This window comes from Mytilus galloprovincialis, chromosome 8 (genome assembly GCF_965363235.1).
Source record: "Mytilus galloprovincialis chromosome 8, xbMytGall1.hap1.1, whole genome shotgun sequence".
NCBI lineage: Eukaryota > Metazoa > Mollusca > Bivalvia > Mytilida > Mytilidae > Mytilus > Mytilus galloprovincialis.
In genome coordinates, this window is record NC_134845.1 from 27,569,175 (window position 1) to 27,585,508 (window position 16,334).

At 32.0% G+C, this 16,334-nt stretch overlaps 2 protein-coding genes across 5 annotated transcripts in view; one reads left to right on the top strand and one right to left on the bottom strand.

The window, feature by feature from the left end:
* The window catches only part of LOC143085463 (uncharacterized), a 71,204-nt gene extending 58,156 nt beyond the window's left edge, over positions 1 to 13,048 (top strand). The window contains exons 19-23 of the mRNA XM_076261817.1: positions 253 to 408; positions 2,123 to 2,248; positions 3,787 to 3,909; positions 7,209 to 7,334; positions 12,668 to 13,048. Coding sequence (XP_076117932.1) covers positions 253 to 408; positions 2,123 to 2,248; positions 3,787 to 3,909; positions 7,209 to 7,334; positions 12,668 to 12,915 — 779 coding nt within the window. The 3' untranslated portion in view covers positions 12,916 to 13,048. The remainder of the gene's footprint in view (positions 1 to 252; positions 409 to 2,122; positions 2,249 to 3,786; positions 3,910 to 7,208; positions 7,335 to 12,667) is intronic.
* Positions 13,049 to 14,506: 1,458 nt separating this feature from the next.
* Positions 14,507 to 16,334, bottom strand: part of LOC143085465 (sodium- and chloride-dependent creatine transporter 1-like) — a 37,152-nt gene continuing 35,324 nt past the window's right edge. For all 4 annotated transcript variants that reach the window (XM_076261822.1, XM_076261823.1, XM_076261821.1 and 1 more), the window contains one exon: positions 14,507 to 15,972. In XM_076261822.1, the coding sequence (XP_076117937.1) occupies positions 15,760 to 15,972 (213 nt within the window). In that variant the 3' untranslated portion in view covers positions 14,507 to 15,759. The remainder of the gene's footprint in view (positions 15,973 to 16,334) is intronic.

A 16,334-nucleotide genomic window follows, 5' to 3' on the forward strand; every position in this document is an offset into this window, starting at 1 on the left:
AATTCAGGCATTCATATTTACTAAAACAACACTTTTTAGACATCAGAATTTACGAATTGGTCATTAAAACAGAGAATATTATAAAATATCCCGAAAGGAGTGATTAATATGATAAACCTTTACGAAATTTGAAAAATATAATAGGTTTTTTTTTATGGCAGAATTTATCAAATGATAAAAGAAATAGGTAAGTTAATGTGAAATAATAAATATTAGATGTATATAAACACTGTCAGGTTTGATGTATTGCAGCCTGTCCAGTTGGTTCTTACCATGATGCAGAAAAAGATACATGTATTCGATGTCCAATATGGTCAACGACATCAGATAAAGGAACGCCCTCAATGGCTGGTTGTGACTGTATAGACGGTTACGTTGGAAATATCAGCATGGCAATTCCTTGTAAAGGTAAACTATATTTTAGGAGAGGTATCATATCAGTTATTATATAACGCCACAATCTGGACACTCAAGTACAGAGACTGTTAGTTGTGATGTCACAATCACGTCAAAGATCATTACTTATGGCAAAATTGAATATGAACCAAGAACTAACCGAAAAAAAGATACTCACATTTATATCTTTGCATAAAAACTAGTGTTGTCAAATCGTACACGTTTGCCTAACCGGTTACTCGGATAATCGTTCGACCAATTAACCGGTTAACCGGTAGTTTGAGTTGGTGCTTGCAAGCCTTATCAATAGTACCCTACACATAGATATAAGATGTGGTATGAGTGTCAATTTGGCAACCTTTCATCCAAGTCATAAATTTACGCTTTTAGAATTGAAGTTTGTCCTCTGGCATTATCAGGCTTGTCTGTGAGGATTCCTGGCGAAGTTTGACTTTTAATAATCAACTACACCGTATCAACTATATCGTTTGTACCAACTTCAGATTGAAAATTAAATTAAAAAAACTTCTTCATCTCGTAGAATTGAATATGTCTGAAACTGATTATTCTTTCCTTTTCACTTGTTATCTCCGAAAATGATGTGGAGTGTTTCATTTTGAGTGATTAATTATAAAAAAGAAGATGTGGTATGATTGCCAATGAGACAATTCTCCACAAGAGATCAAAATGACACAGAAATTAACAACTATAGGTCACCGTACGGCCTGTTTCTTTACTTTGTGTGCATGTTACTCGTACTATCACGTATACATTGAGTACATTCACATTAGTTTGCATTTCAAAATTTTTGAGTTTGCATTTCGTTTAAAGTAAGACTAAGCCTTACACGACGGAGGTTGCACATTTAGATGTAGGTTTACACAATATTAAATCAGAAACGAAATAATGAAGAAAATCGTAAAATTTAATCGCATTACTGATTTAGAGTTACTGCTAAAAAACATGTATACTAATTATGTTTATTTAAGATTCTGCCCCGAGCTGAGAGACAAGTTCTAATTAATTTTATGTTTATAGGATTAACAATAGCAATCAATTTACTGGACAACTGATCTGTCAAATAAATTACCACGACGACATTTTTTAAATAAAACCTAACTTTTTAATGATTTCAATTCAAATTTATATAAAATCTATCAAAATTGAAAAAAAAGTCCGGTTAACCGGTTAGCGTTTTTGGTATTCGGTATTCGGTCGTTCGACCGGTTAACCGTTGACAACACTAATAAAAACTCATCAAAGATACATTCACTTCTTGTAGACAAACGTGGTCGTGTAAGGTCTTGGCTCATTTCTATGTTTGTATTATCGAATTTAAAGGGTCAAAAAAGGTTTCATATCATATCTTCTTTTTTTAACGGATCATTATAAATGACGTGTCCGCTTATGTCCACACTCAATTGACAACTCACAGAGTCGAATGTCAAACATCAAAGAACCTAAACAATGCTGAATATAACTGATGTAAATTGTTTTCAATCAAAGATAATTTGTGGAATGAACTTACTTAAAATTTTCAACAAAAAATTGGAATATTTGTCGCATTTTTCATTTGGAAAATATTTAAATTCATAACATCAAAAAGTGCTCAAATGCAGAGCTTAACTCGGCAAATTCAACTTTGGGAGTATTTATAAATTTAGAGTGTAATAATTGGAATTAAGAAAACAACAAAAGTCTTATACGTTATGATATCTGTTTAAAGACAAGAATGAGTGTGAAGAAGAAGACAATTTTGGATGTGAGCAGCAGTGTCAGAACATGGAAGGTTATGCTTATTGTAGCTGTCGACGAGGATATAACCTACATAAAAACAAGAAAAATTGCACAGGTTTGATTTATCTGAAAATGTACTAGAATTAGTATTCTTCTATTCTTAATCGATTTAAAGCATGTTGAATGTTTAGTTTATCATACGAATAAAATGGTTATTATTTCCTGGAAAAATACATACATGAAACACATATCCACAAGTAAAAGTAAGAAGAAAGTATTATTAAAGTCATAAGAAACCTCAAATCAAAAAAAAATAATGCATATGTTTTTTTATAACTTAATGGATAGTTTTCATTATAAAACTTATGTATATATACTTTTTTCTGAAGAAAATTCTTTAATTTATTCATATTTAAAAGAAGTTTACTTTATCTTAATTCCTTCTGGAAGGAAGCAATTCCCCCGACATATTTTCCGTATGCAAAGTGACCTCAGGGTGAACCATCTCGTAAAAATCCGGTGATCACAATACGCATGGATGTCCTTAAAATAAACTATTATCTGAATTTACATGTTAAACACGTGCTCAATTTCCATGCTTTTTTGTTGATTTTTTGTCGATTGTTGACAAACAGGTGACAATCGTTAAACTTCGGCTTCAAAACACGAACTTTAATTACCTGCCATATTTTCACAACAACACTGACCGATTGATAAAAAAATTGACGATTATACGACATTTACACGAAAAAAAATGATAAATTCGTGCACAGAAGACTAAGTTAATGATGCTTGTATGCATTGGTTCAAGAATTGGAAGAACATTATTTTTCACCGGTCACTCGTTTCTTATGACTTTAAGTACAAATTTAACAAATCAGGAAAGATAGTTGTCTTTTCCGTAGAGTTTACTAACCCACATTATAATAAATGCGATTGGAATCTATAGAACTGCTTGACAAATGGAAAGTCAGCTATGTATCATGTGACACTCAATATAAAGTGTTGTGGACCATCATTGACAGTATAATTTAAATTTGTAAATGGCATTTTAACGATAGTGAAAACTTAAAAAAGTTAAATTTTCAAATCTTATTTTAACGTGTAAAGATGGCTCCTTGCAGTATGATACTTAAAATATCTCCTTATGTAAAAAGATAACTAGCAACAACCATATGATAATATTATTTATAAAGCTAACAAGTTAAGGAATCTTTTATTTTCACTTAATGGATTTGTTTACAAGCTTCCATTTAACTATTGTTTAAATCACTGCTTCTTGCATACTTGGGATAAAAATCAACATCTTTCAGAATCAGACGATGGACTAACGTACTGATATTACTACTGATTAATAATTTTGAGATCTTGCGGTGATCTCAGTATAAACAATGTGGTGCTCTTTCTGTATCATTCACGTATATCCACATCTTCTTTCGATCCATAACAAACGTGGTATTATCTTGTAATGATTTCAGTAAAAGCACACTAATTCATTATGTCCTGTCTGGTTTAAATTCAACTGATATCTGTTTCTTTTACATTTGTAAACACTCATTCATATTCGTTGATACCTTGAGATTATTATGTACATTGAATTTTTCTAAATGTATATGTGTCTAAATATTATGTTTATTAATTTTAATATTTCAGATTTAGATGAATGTAAATATCAGAATCATTTCTGTGCAGATCTTTGTGAAAATTCAATTGGGTCTTATAGTTGTTCTTGTAGAAAAGGTTTTGAGCTGTATACAGATAGGAAATATTGTGTCGGTAGGTGGCTATAAAATTATTAGATTGACAATATTTATATATATGTATACAAGTCTAAATTGGAAACAAAGTTCAAACCTATGATTACGTTGGATAAACCCTCTGACTGCCATTGACGATTGCCAAATAAATTTATCACAAGATTTAACAAATAGATCTTTATATTAATTTAATACCAAACAGAAAACAGTAAACTTGCGGCAAAGATGCTAAACTACCAACATGAGGTGCTATTTTGTTTTACAATTAATGTCTCTTCAGTGATGTTAGGGATCGAAACAGTATTTGGAAGGCCATATAATTTACCCTCAATTTTAGATAGACTCTTGAATTTTAAAGAGTCGAAATAGGATGAACAGATTATATAGATCGGAGGGAAAATTTAACACAAGCCCAAACGAAACAAGTCTAAATTGAAAACAACATTCAAGCCTATGATTGCGTTGGATAAAAACCCCAAATTTGTGGAAAACAAATTTCGTTGTAGAGGGGTCTAAATAGCAAAAACAACATTTTCCAAAACACCAAAAATGTGAAAAATTTTTTTTTTTAACAAAAACGCATTTGACTAAAAGGTCGGACAACTGATGTTCTTACACCCTGCTGACTGCCATTGACGATTGTCAAATAAATTTATTACAAGATTTAACAAATGGATCTTTATATTAATTTAATACCAAACAGAAAACATTAAACTTGCGGCAAAGATGGTAAACCACAAACATTTTAAAGTTTTAAAGAGTCGAAATATGATGAACGGATTTTATAAACCGGAGTGAAAATATAATTCAAGCCCAAACGAAATAAGTATAAATTGAAAACAACGTGCAAACCTATGATTAGGGATCGAAACAGTATTTGGAAGGCCAAATAATTCACCTCAATTTAGAATAGACTCTTGAAATTTAAAGAGTCGAAATAGAATGAACAGATTATATAAACCGGAGGGTTTATAACCTTACATTTTTTCAATGCAGTTAAGAGAGTACAGACAACCTAAGTGAGTTAACTCTTTAAAAATCACATGAACGTGATAATCAAATACTATCAGTAAAGAGAAATCAAACTTTGGAATGATAAGAATAAGGGCTTGTTAATCTGCTACATATCCGATGAAATTATTCCTGTAAATTGATTGATTCACCCAAGAGAAGAACTAGTATTCCAGGTGTTTTCGTCTTTTGCAGTCTGAAATAAAACAAAATTGTTCATTCATCAGCTCAAATAAAGCTGTATAATTTCTCTTTCCAAATGTTTCTAACTATCTTTTCCATGCCTTTAATTGCTTACTTTAAGGCATGGTTACATCACTCACAATTAAGTGTGCATTTTAAATATTTCCTTTGCAGATTTACGATTTACTGGTTAATTAGAATATCTAAGTAATAAGTAAGATGAGCTACCAATATATTGATATAACCAAATTTTCTACTTGTAACAAAATTACAAATGCAGCAGAATTTATTCTATTTAGCATACATATTCACCTAAAGCATTTTGTTTTCCTTGTGGTCTCTGAAACCAACAATTTGCGAGTTTTCGATAGTTCTACCACAGCCAAAATATATCGTATCTATATCATCAAGCCATAATCCTGTAGACACTTAATACAATGACACTTTCAGCCAATCATTTTCTTTTATATGATTGTTATGTTATTTCGTTGGAAACAAATATCCACAGCATTAATGTGGTTAAGTTTATAGAAGAACTGGATCTTCCATCACTGTATTGGATACCTAAACTACATAAGTGTCCTTACAAACAACGGTATATTGCTGGGTCTTCCAAGTGCTCCACGAAACCTTTTTTTAAATTATTAACATTTATTTTATCAGCAATCAAATACGGGCTTCAAAGTTATTGTGAAACTGCCTATTCTAGAGATGGCGTGAATCAGATGTGTATACTTATAAATTCCAAAGATAGCTTAGAGTACATATAATCTAACTCTCTTTCATCTTGTAATAGTATTAAAACATTTGACTTTTCTACACTTTACACAAGTATTCCACATTCAAAAATAAAAGACAAATTGAAAGAGTTGGTATTGCTTTGTTTCATAAAAAAAGAATGGCCAACGTAGATACAAGTATCTTGTCTTAGGGAGGGATAAATCTTACTTTGTAAAGAATCACTCTGATTCAAACAAAAAATTCTCTGAAACTGACATTATCAAGATGCTTGATTTCTTAATTGACAACATATTTGTTACGTTCGGAGGACGTATTTTTCAACAGACTGTCGGCATTCCAATGGGAACAAATTGTGCCCCTCTTCTTGCCGACTTGTTTCTTTATTATTATGAGGCTGACTTCATACAGGAACTTCTTAGGAAGAAAAATAAGAATTTAGCAATATCCTTTAACTCTAATTTCCACTATATAGATGATGTTTTTTTCACTAAATGATTCAATTTGGTGACTATATTGAACGCATCTATCCAATCGAACTACAGATAAAGGATACAACAGATACAGTTAAGTCGGCCTCATATCTTGATTTACATCTAGAAATTGACAATGAGGGTCGGTTGAAAACAAAACTTTACGACAAAAGAGATGATTTCAGCTTTCTAATTGTGAACTTTCCATTTCTAAGTAGCAACATTACAGCAGCACCTGCATACGGTGTATATATTTCCCAATTGATACGATATTCCCGTGCTTGTATTTCCTATCATGATTTTCTTGATAGAGGGTTGCTGCTAACAAGAAACTATTAAACCAAAAGTTCCTAATGGTGAAGTTGAAATCATTACTTCGTAAATTTTACGGACGCCATCACGAGTTGGTTGACCATTATGGAATAACCGTTTCACAAATTATATCGGATATGTTCCTTACGTCTTAACTACCACCCCCTTCCCTTTCATGAATGTGACCTACCGAATTAGACTATTTACCGGATTTGTTATCACATAAGCAACACGACGGGTGCCACATGTGGAGCAGGATCTACTTACCCTTCCGGAGCAGCTGAGATCGCCCCTAGTTTTTGGTGGGGTTCGTGTTTGTTCTTTGTTTTTTTATGTTGTGTCGTGTGTACTGTTGTTTATCTGTTTGTCCATTTTATTTTCGATTTATGAGTTTGACTGTCCCTCTGGTATCTTTCGTCCCTCTTTTATACACAATACAAAAATTATTGTTTTTAAGGGTTTTTTTTTAAAGAAAAAAGTATTCACAACTATAGATTCACACTTTCCTCATAAACACCTCACTTTCCCAATAGGAACTTATTGATAAATATATATGAATGGGAAAATATTACAAACCTCAAGAGTGTAATTTAATTTTCAGATATAAACGAATGCTACGGAGATGGCAAACCATGTGATGAACATTGTGAGAACACTTGGGGATCCTATAGATGTGGATGTCTGACTCAAGGACTTGTTCTGGCACCTGATGGTCATTCTTGTATAAGTTAGTATAGTTTATACAACCATTATATCAAATAGATTGGAGATGAGTGTGGTATAAACAACAAATAACGTTAAATTATCTTTATACAGTATATGATAAACCTCATGCTTCAGATGAACTTTTGTATTGCAGGGATATAGATTAATTAGAAAATTAAAATTGACTGTTAAAGTTGATCATAATAGTACGGTGACCGAGTAAGGAAAAGTCGCTTATTTAAGAAGTTTAATTGTCATTCGGACCATACGGCTATAAATCACAGTATTGGTAGTTCAAAGATTAAACTTAACATTTTGACTTGTCGTCAAAAAAATCGTACGGTACAATTTTCGTAAAATGGGCTTTGAAGTACGTTATTTTACTTGAACGAAAAATCGACTAAGAAATTTTTTTGAGGTCAACATTGTAAAATAACATCCGTGATATGATTTCTGTTATTATATACATTGTTGTTACACCTTATTCATGTTATTTTAACGATTTCAAATAAAGTTTAGCAAAATTAATTCGTTATTAAAGAGTTTTTGTAAAAGTTTAACACTACGCATACTTTGCTTTTAATAGAGTACGTTCCAATTTATTTTCATAACTTTTTTTTTAAAGCAAAATGTAAAATAATTAACATTTATATAATATTTCATACATTTGTACCTTTATTAATCAATAATATAAAATTCATTTGTCTCAGAAGCACTATTTCAGCAATTCAAGCCAGACAAAATTCATAACGCTCATATGACGGAGCTATTCGAAGCTCATATACAGCCTCTTATAGATACATATACGCAATTGGGATGTGATGTATTACTTACATTTACATACTGGGATATGTTCCTTGAAGCAGTAGACATTTAGCTGTCAAATATTAGAGCAGAACGAGAGGGAAATTGGTCTCTTCCTTGAGATCATCATCTCAAATGTAACATTATATTTTTGTAACCAATAGTATCGCACGAAGGTGGAAACTCGATATGCTTCGATTTTCTTAGAACATTCGATCACCTTTTATAGATGGTTACTTTGCTTTTTAGACAGATTCCTGGACATTTTAACAGTAATATGACATGGCAACAGAAAAGACCGTTCTAAAAGCCTCAAGTGGATTAGGTGGCACTGTAAGCATAACAAATCAAAAGTCTACGTTTGTTAGATGGACCTTACTAGACATTTCATAGAATCCATTGGTCGTGTAATGCTGAAAAGGGATGGAATTGCTGCAAATTATGCAATATCACAAGAAGAAACAAAACCAACAACATTGAAAAGAGATGAAGAACATGTTATTGCCATTGTGAACCATCTAAATGATCCATGACTGGTCCCTTTGGTGTGGAATCCCACCCTCAATGTCTTATCAATATCTCTTCTTAAATGCATGCTTCAAGACATATTCGAGGTTCTTTGCTCACAGTTGTTGAGGAAGACTTGAACATGTCTAAACATTTTACCACTAGTGCTCTTCTTTAAGATCACAAGAAGTTTTTATAGTCCAATATCAAAGTCGAACACAAACCTTAAATATAAATCGGGGGAAATACTTTCAGGTCGCATAAATCCATAATTTGTGATTAGACATGCACTGATTTCGGCAAAATGTAGAGATGATGTTATCATAGAACATGTGTTGTCGCACCCATTCCATTATTTCCTTTTCAAAATGACGGCACCATGAGAAAATCATGCAAGTCGGATTTTGTGAAGCAATTCGAATCTTAAGTCTCTTGTGCACTTTCCCTACCTTCCTTTATACTATCACTCACAACTTACATAAGAGATGGTATGGCATTGGTTCAATTTATTAATGCTAAAAAAGGTAAAACATACGGCGACCTTGCAGCTAACTATTAAAAAAAAAATGTCCCAATATATTTCTATGGCGCACATAGTAGCACATGTTTTTGACCGCTACGACACGAACAACTCTATAAAGTCTGCCGAAAGTGAACGCCGCACAGAGACTACATGCAGCTTCCATCAAAGTGTATCAGATTATAGAGCCGAGAAGTATTCCTGACTGGAAAACTTTGACAAATCCCATAAGATTCCACCTGATGTGAGCTTTACATAGTCAGAACGTTTGTTAATTCCGAAATTGTCAAAGTTATTTATACCAACACTGTTCATTGCTGTCGTAGCTTGTTCAGCACTCAAGAGAAGGCCATACCCAATGCCTTAAACTTTGACACGGAGTTTAGGGAAATGTGAAAGAGTGGAAAAACAATCATACGGACCTCTTATACAATTGTAATTGTTCTGTGTGTTCGCTTCTATAAAAAAATTAATCACATACAAGCGAGTTGTGGAACATTAGCAGTGTAAATGATGGGCGGATATTTTCATCCATTCAATAACTATGTGTCTGTCTTTCCCCAACAATTTGTAAACTATTGCCTGCTGCACATGTACTTACCGGATGCGACGCAACTTCGTCTCTGTTTGAAGTAGGTATACAAACTGTCTACATGACTTCGAAGGACAATCACGACTATTTCAGTTGTTTTTAGAGTTTCGGTAATATTGACAATGATGAAGCCCTTGTTTTGGCATGAAAGATAATTTCAAAGGTTTATGATCAGAACTATCTCTTTAAAACTACTCCATCATAATAATTATTCAAGTTTGCCACTAGTAAAGATGTAAGTTTAGTCGGGTTACCTTCCTGCGAGACGGCACTGAAACAGTATGTTTTACGTACTTCGTTTCAAACTAAAAATTTGGACCGCATTACACATTGCTAAACCCCTATCCGGTCACCTTTAGAATACGGTTGGCGAGAGTAAAATGATGCATTACACCCCGTGTATTTTAAAAGGCATATTTCAGCAGAATTCTTGCAGGATCTTGTGTCTTCATTGAAAGGAAAATCTGCATGTGAAAGAATCATGTGTTTGTTCACTACAAAACCTTACATGTCCGGGGCTTTGATCATGTAAAGGGTCAGAATTATGTAGAAAATTTCAAATCATGTTCCTTGACAATTAACCAGAAGATATTATTATGTTGTGTGGATCTCTTTGATTGGAATGTTAAATTGTAACTATTTTTGAAGTATTGAGTGCTTTTTAGTTTTGATGAATTTTATGAATGATCTTATGCAAAATATGCCTTCATGACAGTAGGATGCAGGTAAAAATGATATTTATCATTTATTAATGAGGTTGAATGTCAGCCGGCAAGGTAACTATTGTAATTTTAACAGAATATGTGTTGATCTTGTGTAATAGAACAAGTATTTGAAAAACGCCAATTTCCAGAAAAAATCGATTTCTTATTCATTTTTTTTTTTACATTTTCGAGATGATTCATTGATAATTGATATAAGAAAATGTCTGTATCTAGAATTTAACCTAAATTGTTATATATTTCTTCAAATTTTGAAAGTATGGAAGAAAAAAATAAAAACAGAATTTTATTTTTGACCTCATTTTATGCAAAACTGTTACCACATTTCTTTTTGACGACATCAATATTTCAATAGTACTCATTTTTCCGAATCCAATGATATATAATATAGCCATATAGTATGTTTGACGATAAAATCTAAAAAATATTGGGTCTGGTCACCGTACTATAAAAGCATATAACCGGCAAGTGTGCTCGTATGAATACTTTTTAAAATGCACCTAACACAGAACATAAATGTATGATCTGTTTTGTTAATGAAATCCCCTGGTTTTAATAGCAAATTATAACACAGGGAGGAATCTTAGCGTCATTGTTGAAGCGCTAAGGGACATTGTTCACAGCCAGTAGTGTAATAAAATATTTGAAAATAAAAAAGATAACAAGCAAGTTGAAAAGGGAGATTAATAGACAGCTAGATGATATGTTAACCTCTTCGTCCCCAATGTTGGCTGAATTTCAGTTGCCATCAAACAATAACTTTTTATCAAATTCTAAAAAGGTCGCATATTTCTTTAAAAAAAATTAGTGTTGTCAAATCGTACAGTTTTGCCTATAAACCGGTTACTCGTATAATCGTTCGACCGATTAACCGGTTAACCGGTAGTTTAAGTTGATGTTTATACCCTTTATCTATAATATCCTACACATGTACGTTTTTAAAATACGATGAATTGAAGTTTGTCCTTTGGCATTATACGGCTTAACTGTGAGGATTCCTGGCGAAGTTTGACTTTTAATAATTCAATACCAACCTATCTTCTATGGCGTTTTAATAACTTCAGATTGAAAAATTAAAAAAAAACTTCTTGATTTCGATTCGTCGAATTGAAAATGTCTAAAACCGATGATTCTTTCTTTTTCTCTTGATGTCTCAGAAAATAATGTGAAGTGTTTCAATTTGAAATGATTACTCTTTCCTTCAAGTATACATTAATTACATTCAAGTTAATTTGAATTTCACAATTTTTGAGTTTGTGTTTTATTTAGAGTGTACTTCTTTCTTACCAAAATTTTGTAAACGTTGTGTGGCGTTTGTTGTTGTTTTCTAAACGCTACAAAAGTAGATACAAATACATCGTTTAATCAGTGTTTACTGACCCTGTTTAAACTTTCAATAATGCATGCACATGTTGTAACCTTGGGTTCGTGTTGTTTATTCTTTAGTTTTCTATGTTGTGTCATGTTTACTATTGTTTTTCTGTTTGTCTTTTTCATTTTTAGCCATGGCGTTGTCAGTTTGTTTTAGATTTATGAGTTTGACTGTCCCTCTTGTAGGTAAACAGATTTTTTTACAAAGGTAGAAACAAATGCATCGTTTAATCGGGGTGAACAAACGATGAACGACAAACTGTAGACGCATTTTTAGCAAGTGCGTAGTTTGTCAAAGTTTATGTAAACTTTGCAAACGTATGTTAAAAACAAATGATTAAAACATGTGCGCGTTTAGCCGTTTGCATCCTTTGTGTTAGAAAGAAATGCACCCTAGATCTAAAATAAAATAATGAAGGAAATCGTAAAATTTAATCGGATTTCTGATTTAAGGTTATTGTTTAAAAATATGTATACTAATTATGCTATAAGATTGCCCCGAGCTGATAGACACGTCAAAGTTCTAATTAACTTTTTGTTTTTTTGATTAACAATAGCAATCAATGCACTGGACAATTGATCTGTCAAATTAATTACTACGACGATAATTTTGAAATAGAACAAAATTATTTGATGATTTCAATATACATTCATATCAAATCTATTAAAATTGAAAAAAGTCCGGTTAACCGGTAAGCGATTTTGGTATTCGATATTCGGTCCTTCCGACGGTAAACCGGTTAACCGTTGACAACATTAAAAAAAATTCCATATTTTTTTTTGAATTTACGTAGAACGATTTTGAATGCATTTACATTTGTTTTGTTGAATGATTTCAGAAAATCGTCCAAAGTTTTCGTGCCCTGAAGATGTTTTGGTTCAAGTTAAAGATGGAGCTATCGAAGTTAAAGTTGAGTTACCAGCGGATATATTTTCTAATGATCTTGATGTTGATCCTGGATGGATAAAACGTGTGAGTCAGTTTCCTCTTGGCGAAACAATGGTCAAAGTGAAGTCACTGTATACAAACTCTGATGGCGATCCTGAAATCATGTGCTCTTTTAGTGTGACTGTCGACCATGTGTAAACACTTTTTATCTGATATATAAACTTTACTGAATAAATTTTTTGTTAAAAAGGCACTGTCAGAAGGGTTTCAAATGTTTAACACAGTTTGTTAAATGTTTTTTTTTTCAATATTTAAAGTTATCTTATTTCAACTTGTTAGTTTGAAATTTGTATTTGAAGGTATCGTTATTTCAGGAAATAACTAAAACTGAAGTTTTAAATTTTACTTTCAAAATATTTCAGATCGACTTCATTGGTAAAATAGAGGCGACAAAATTAATACCAGAGGAACATTCAAACACATAAGTCGAAAATAAACTGACAACGCAATGACTTAAAAGGAAAATGGCCAACAGACAAACAATAGAACACATTTACAAAACACAACATAGAAAAAAAACCACAAACCACAACCAAAATTAAGGGTTATCTTAGGTGCTCCTGAAGGGTAAGAAGATCCTGTACTACATGTTGCACTCGTCGTGATGCTTATGTTAGTACAAACCCGGTAACAAATAAAGGCAACAGTAGTATACCGCTGTTCGAAATTCATAAATTGATAGAGAAAAAACAAATCCGGGTTACAAGTCTTATTCCGTTGGTCACATTCAGGAAAAGGGGACGGCAATGTAGTAACGACATTAGAAACATATACATCATCATCTGTGAAATGGATATTCCATAAGAGTCAACCGACCAGTAAAAGTGTCCGTAAAATTACGAAGGGGTGATTTCCACCTCACCGCTTGGAACTCTTGGTTTAATAGCTGCCTTATGAGCAGCAACCATTATCTAGGAAATCATGATAGGAAATATAATCTCAGGAATTTCGTATCACTTGGGAGAAATATATTTCGCATACATGGTTAAAAAATTTGGATTTAAACAGACCTAAATTGACTGAACAATATATTACTAGTAATTTAGTTTAGTAAACGTATTTATTTATAGTGGATTGGAAAACAAGTTAATACAACTTATATCAATCCCTTTTTACTTATCGGGTGCGAGTTCTGCCTTGTAGCGGCATTAACCTGCCCTTTTTCGAAATCTTCAAGGATGGCTTTTACTCGCAAGAGATATTGCTCTCTTTTAACACAGGCCAGTCATTTATCATTCCTTTCCGACGGACTGGTATCGTTTCTCAATACCATACTTGCAAATGGGGTCGAGAGAGAGCCGAAAATTCAGTCCATGAAATTTTCCCCTGGAATTATAGATTATTAAGTTATTTACAGTCTTTCTGTTAATTTTAAGACTTATCCACTGCATTAAGATCAGTACTGTTCACACTATTCTCTTGAATTCAGCATTTGTTTAGACTACTAAGTTATTGTGAATTACGTGAACTGATTATACTGACTTGTCTGAAATGCTACTCAATTGTGTTGACCTGATTGATGCTAATTGTTTGAATAGTACTGAATTAACATCAGTGGATAAATCTGGAAATGGAATGCTGCTAGATAGCACATGATTGAATAATTGATTGTTGTGATTTTCAGAAGACGTTAAGACCAAAATTACCTTTTCAGATTGGCACGCATTGATAAGTGCTTTGTTTTGAGATCTACCTGTATGTTATATATAAAAAAGAATTTTCTTTCAAAAAGAGGATCTATATATTTTATATAATAAAGATACATTGTTAAAACAATATATGTGTAAGATACAATACAAACTAGATATAAAGTAGACAACACATGTAAGATATTTCCATCATGGAAACTCAACACATGTATAATATTTCGATTGTGAATAAACAATACATGTATAAAATATCATCATTGTTGAAATTCGTGAAAAATTGATATACCTGAAAAGTTCAGTTTAGAATAAACATTGCCACATTACGCCAAGCTATTTTTAAAACCGATATATAGATATAAAATGTTAATAACTTAGATATTGCACATACATATACAGTTTATCAATGTTTGATAAGTATGGCATCGTTGTGACTTAAAATGATCTTACAACTGAAACAGAGATAAAAAGAGCTTATTCTGAAGTGATTAAACAAAGTATTCTTCAAATTCTTATTTAGGTAAAAGTAGATTGACATTTAAAACTGTGTATATTTGTGTAGTTATAATCTAATTAAAAAAGAGAATATCATAAATCTTTTGTAATAATATTTTCAGATATCTACTTATTTTCAGCTCTTTACATTTTTTTGAAATTTTAAATGTTCAATTGATATCTAACCATATGTTTTGTCTGCTAGACTTTGTGGGACAGGTAGCAGTAATGTAGAAGTAGCCTGACAGGTATAGAGGAAACCTAGTGCAAAGCTAATAAACGTTTTTCTAAAGACTGTTGCGTAATATTCCATGAATGAGTAAGTGGCCACTTTTATTTTCATTTCTAATTTAAAATTTGCTTTGGCTAAAAATGTATGTGAGGGAAACAAGGTGATGTCTCCTGTCTTTTACGCCGGTGTCAGAAGAGGAGAAGATCGACCCCGCCTTTTAAAAGCACACGCAATGAATGATACTTTCCATTTAAGCGTTTACCAAAAAATGTCAGGAACCGAGCAGGAATCACATACCACAAAGCAGTTCATTCAACTATAAGTAAAATATAAAAATTATAACAAAGGTACATCTTATTATTTTAAAAAGACTGATCTGAAATTGATGAAAAGAAAATCAAAATGTTTTTTTATGTTTCATAAATCTTTTCAATAATTTCCCTATCACATATACTATACGTGTATCCCCAATATTTACTGTGCGTATTGTATCTTCTTAGATATATATACAAGATTTGATACAGTCATCATTTATGATATGACATGGAATAAGAAATAAAAATCAATATTCACAAATTTAGGTATTTGAGCATTATGGTATGTTTTAGATCACAATCGTTCTCCGATAAAACTTGGATTTTCTCTTCCAGCATCCCTCTTTTCATAAAGATTTGGTTGTGCTTCAAGGTTATGTATTGGTACATTATTAGCTCGATATCGTAATGAACTATCTCTGAAATTGTCTAAATTAATTTCTCCGTGGTCCTGTGGTCTAAGTTGATGCTCCTTTAATCCCTGAGGCTTTAGTAAGAGGTAATATTCCTGTAAAACAATATGTACATTCATTTAATTAACATTTCATCCTTTTTTTCCATAAACAAACAAAAAACGTTTTCTTTTAATATTAAAAAAAGAAGAAAACGAAAAAAGTAAAACAGAACTAGGAAACAGAGAATTTGTTTACAAGGACTATATTATGTTATTCTAGATGAAGGTGTTTAATGTAAGAATATATCTATTGACCACCAGTTACATCAACCAGTCATACAGTTTTAAATTCTTAATTTCCAATAAAATTTGTACAAGAGGATACAATTTAGATGAAGATTCAGCAGGAGACCCCGTATCCATTTTGATCGATTGATTGATCGGTGTTTGCTTTACGCCGAATGAACACATTAAAA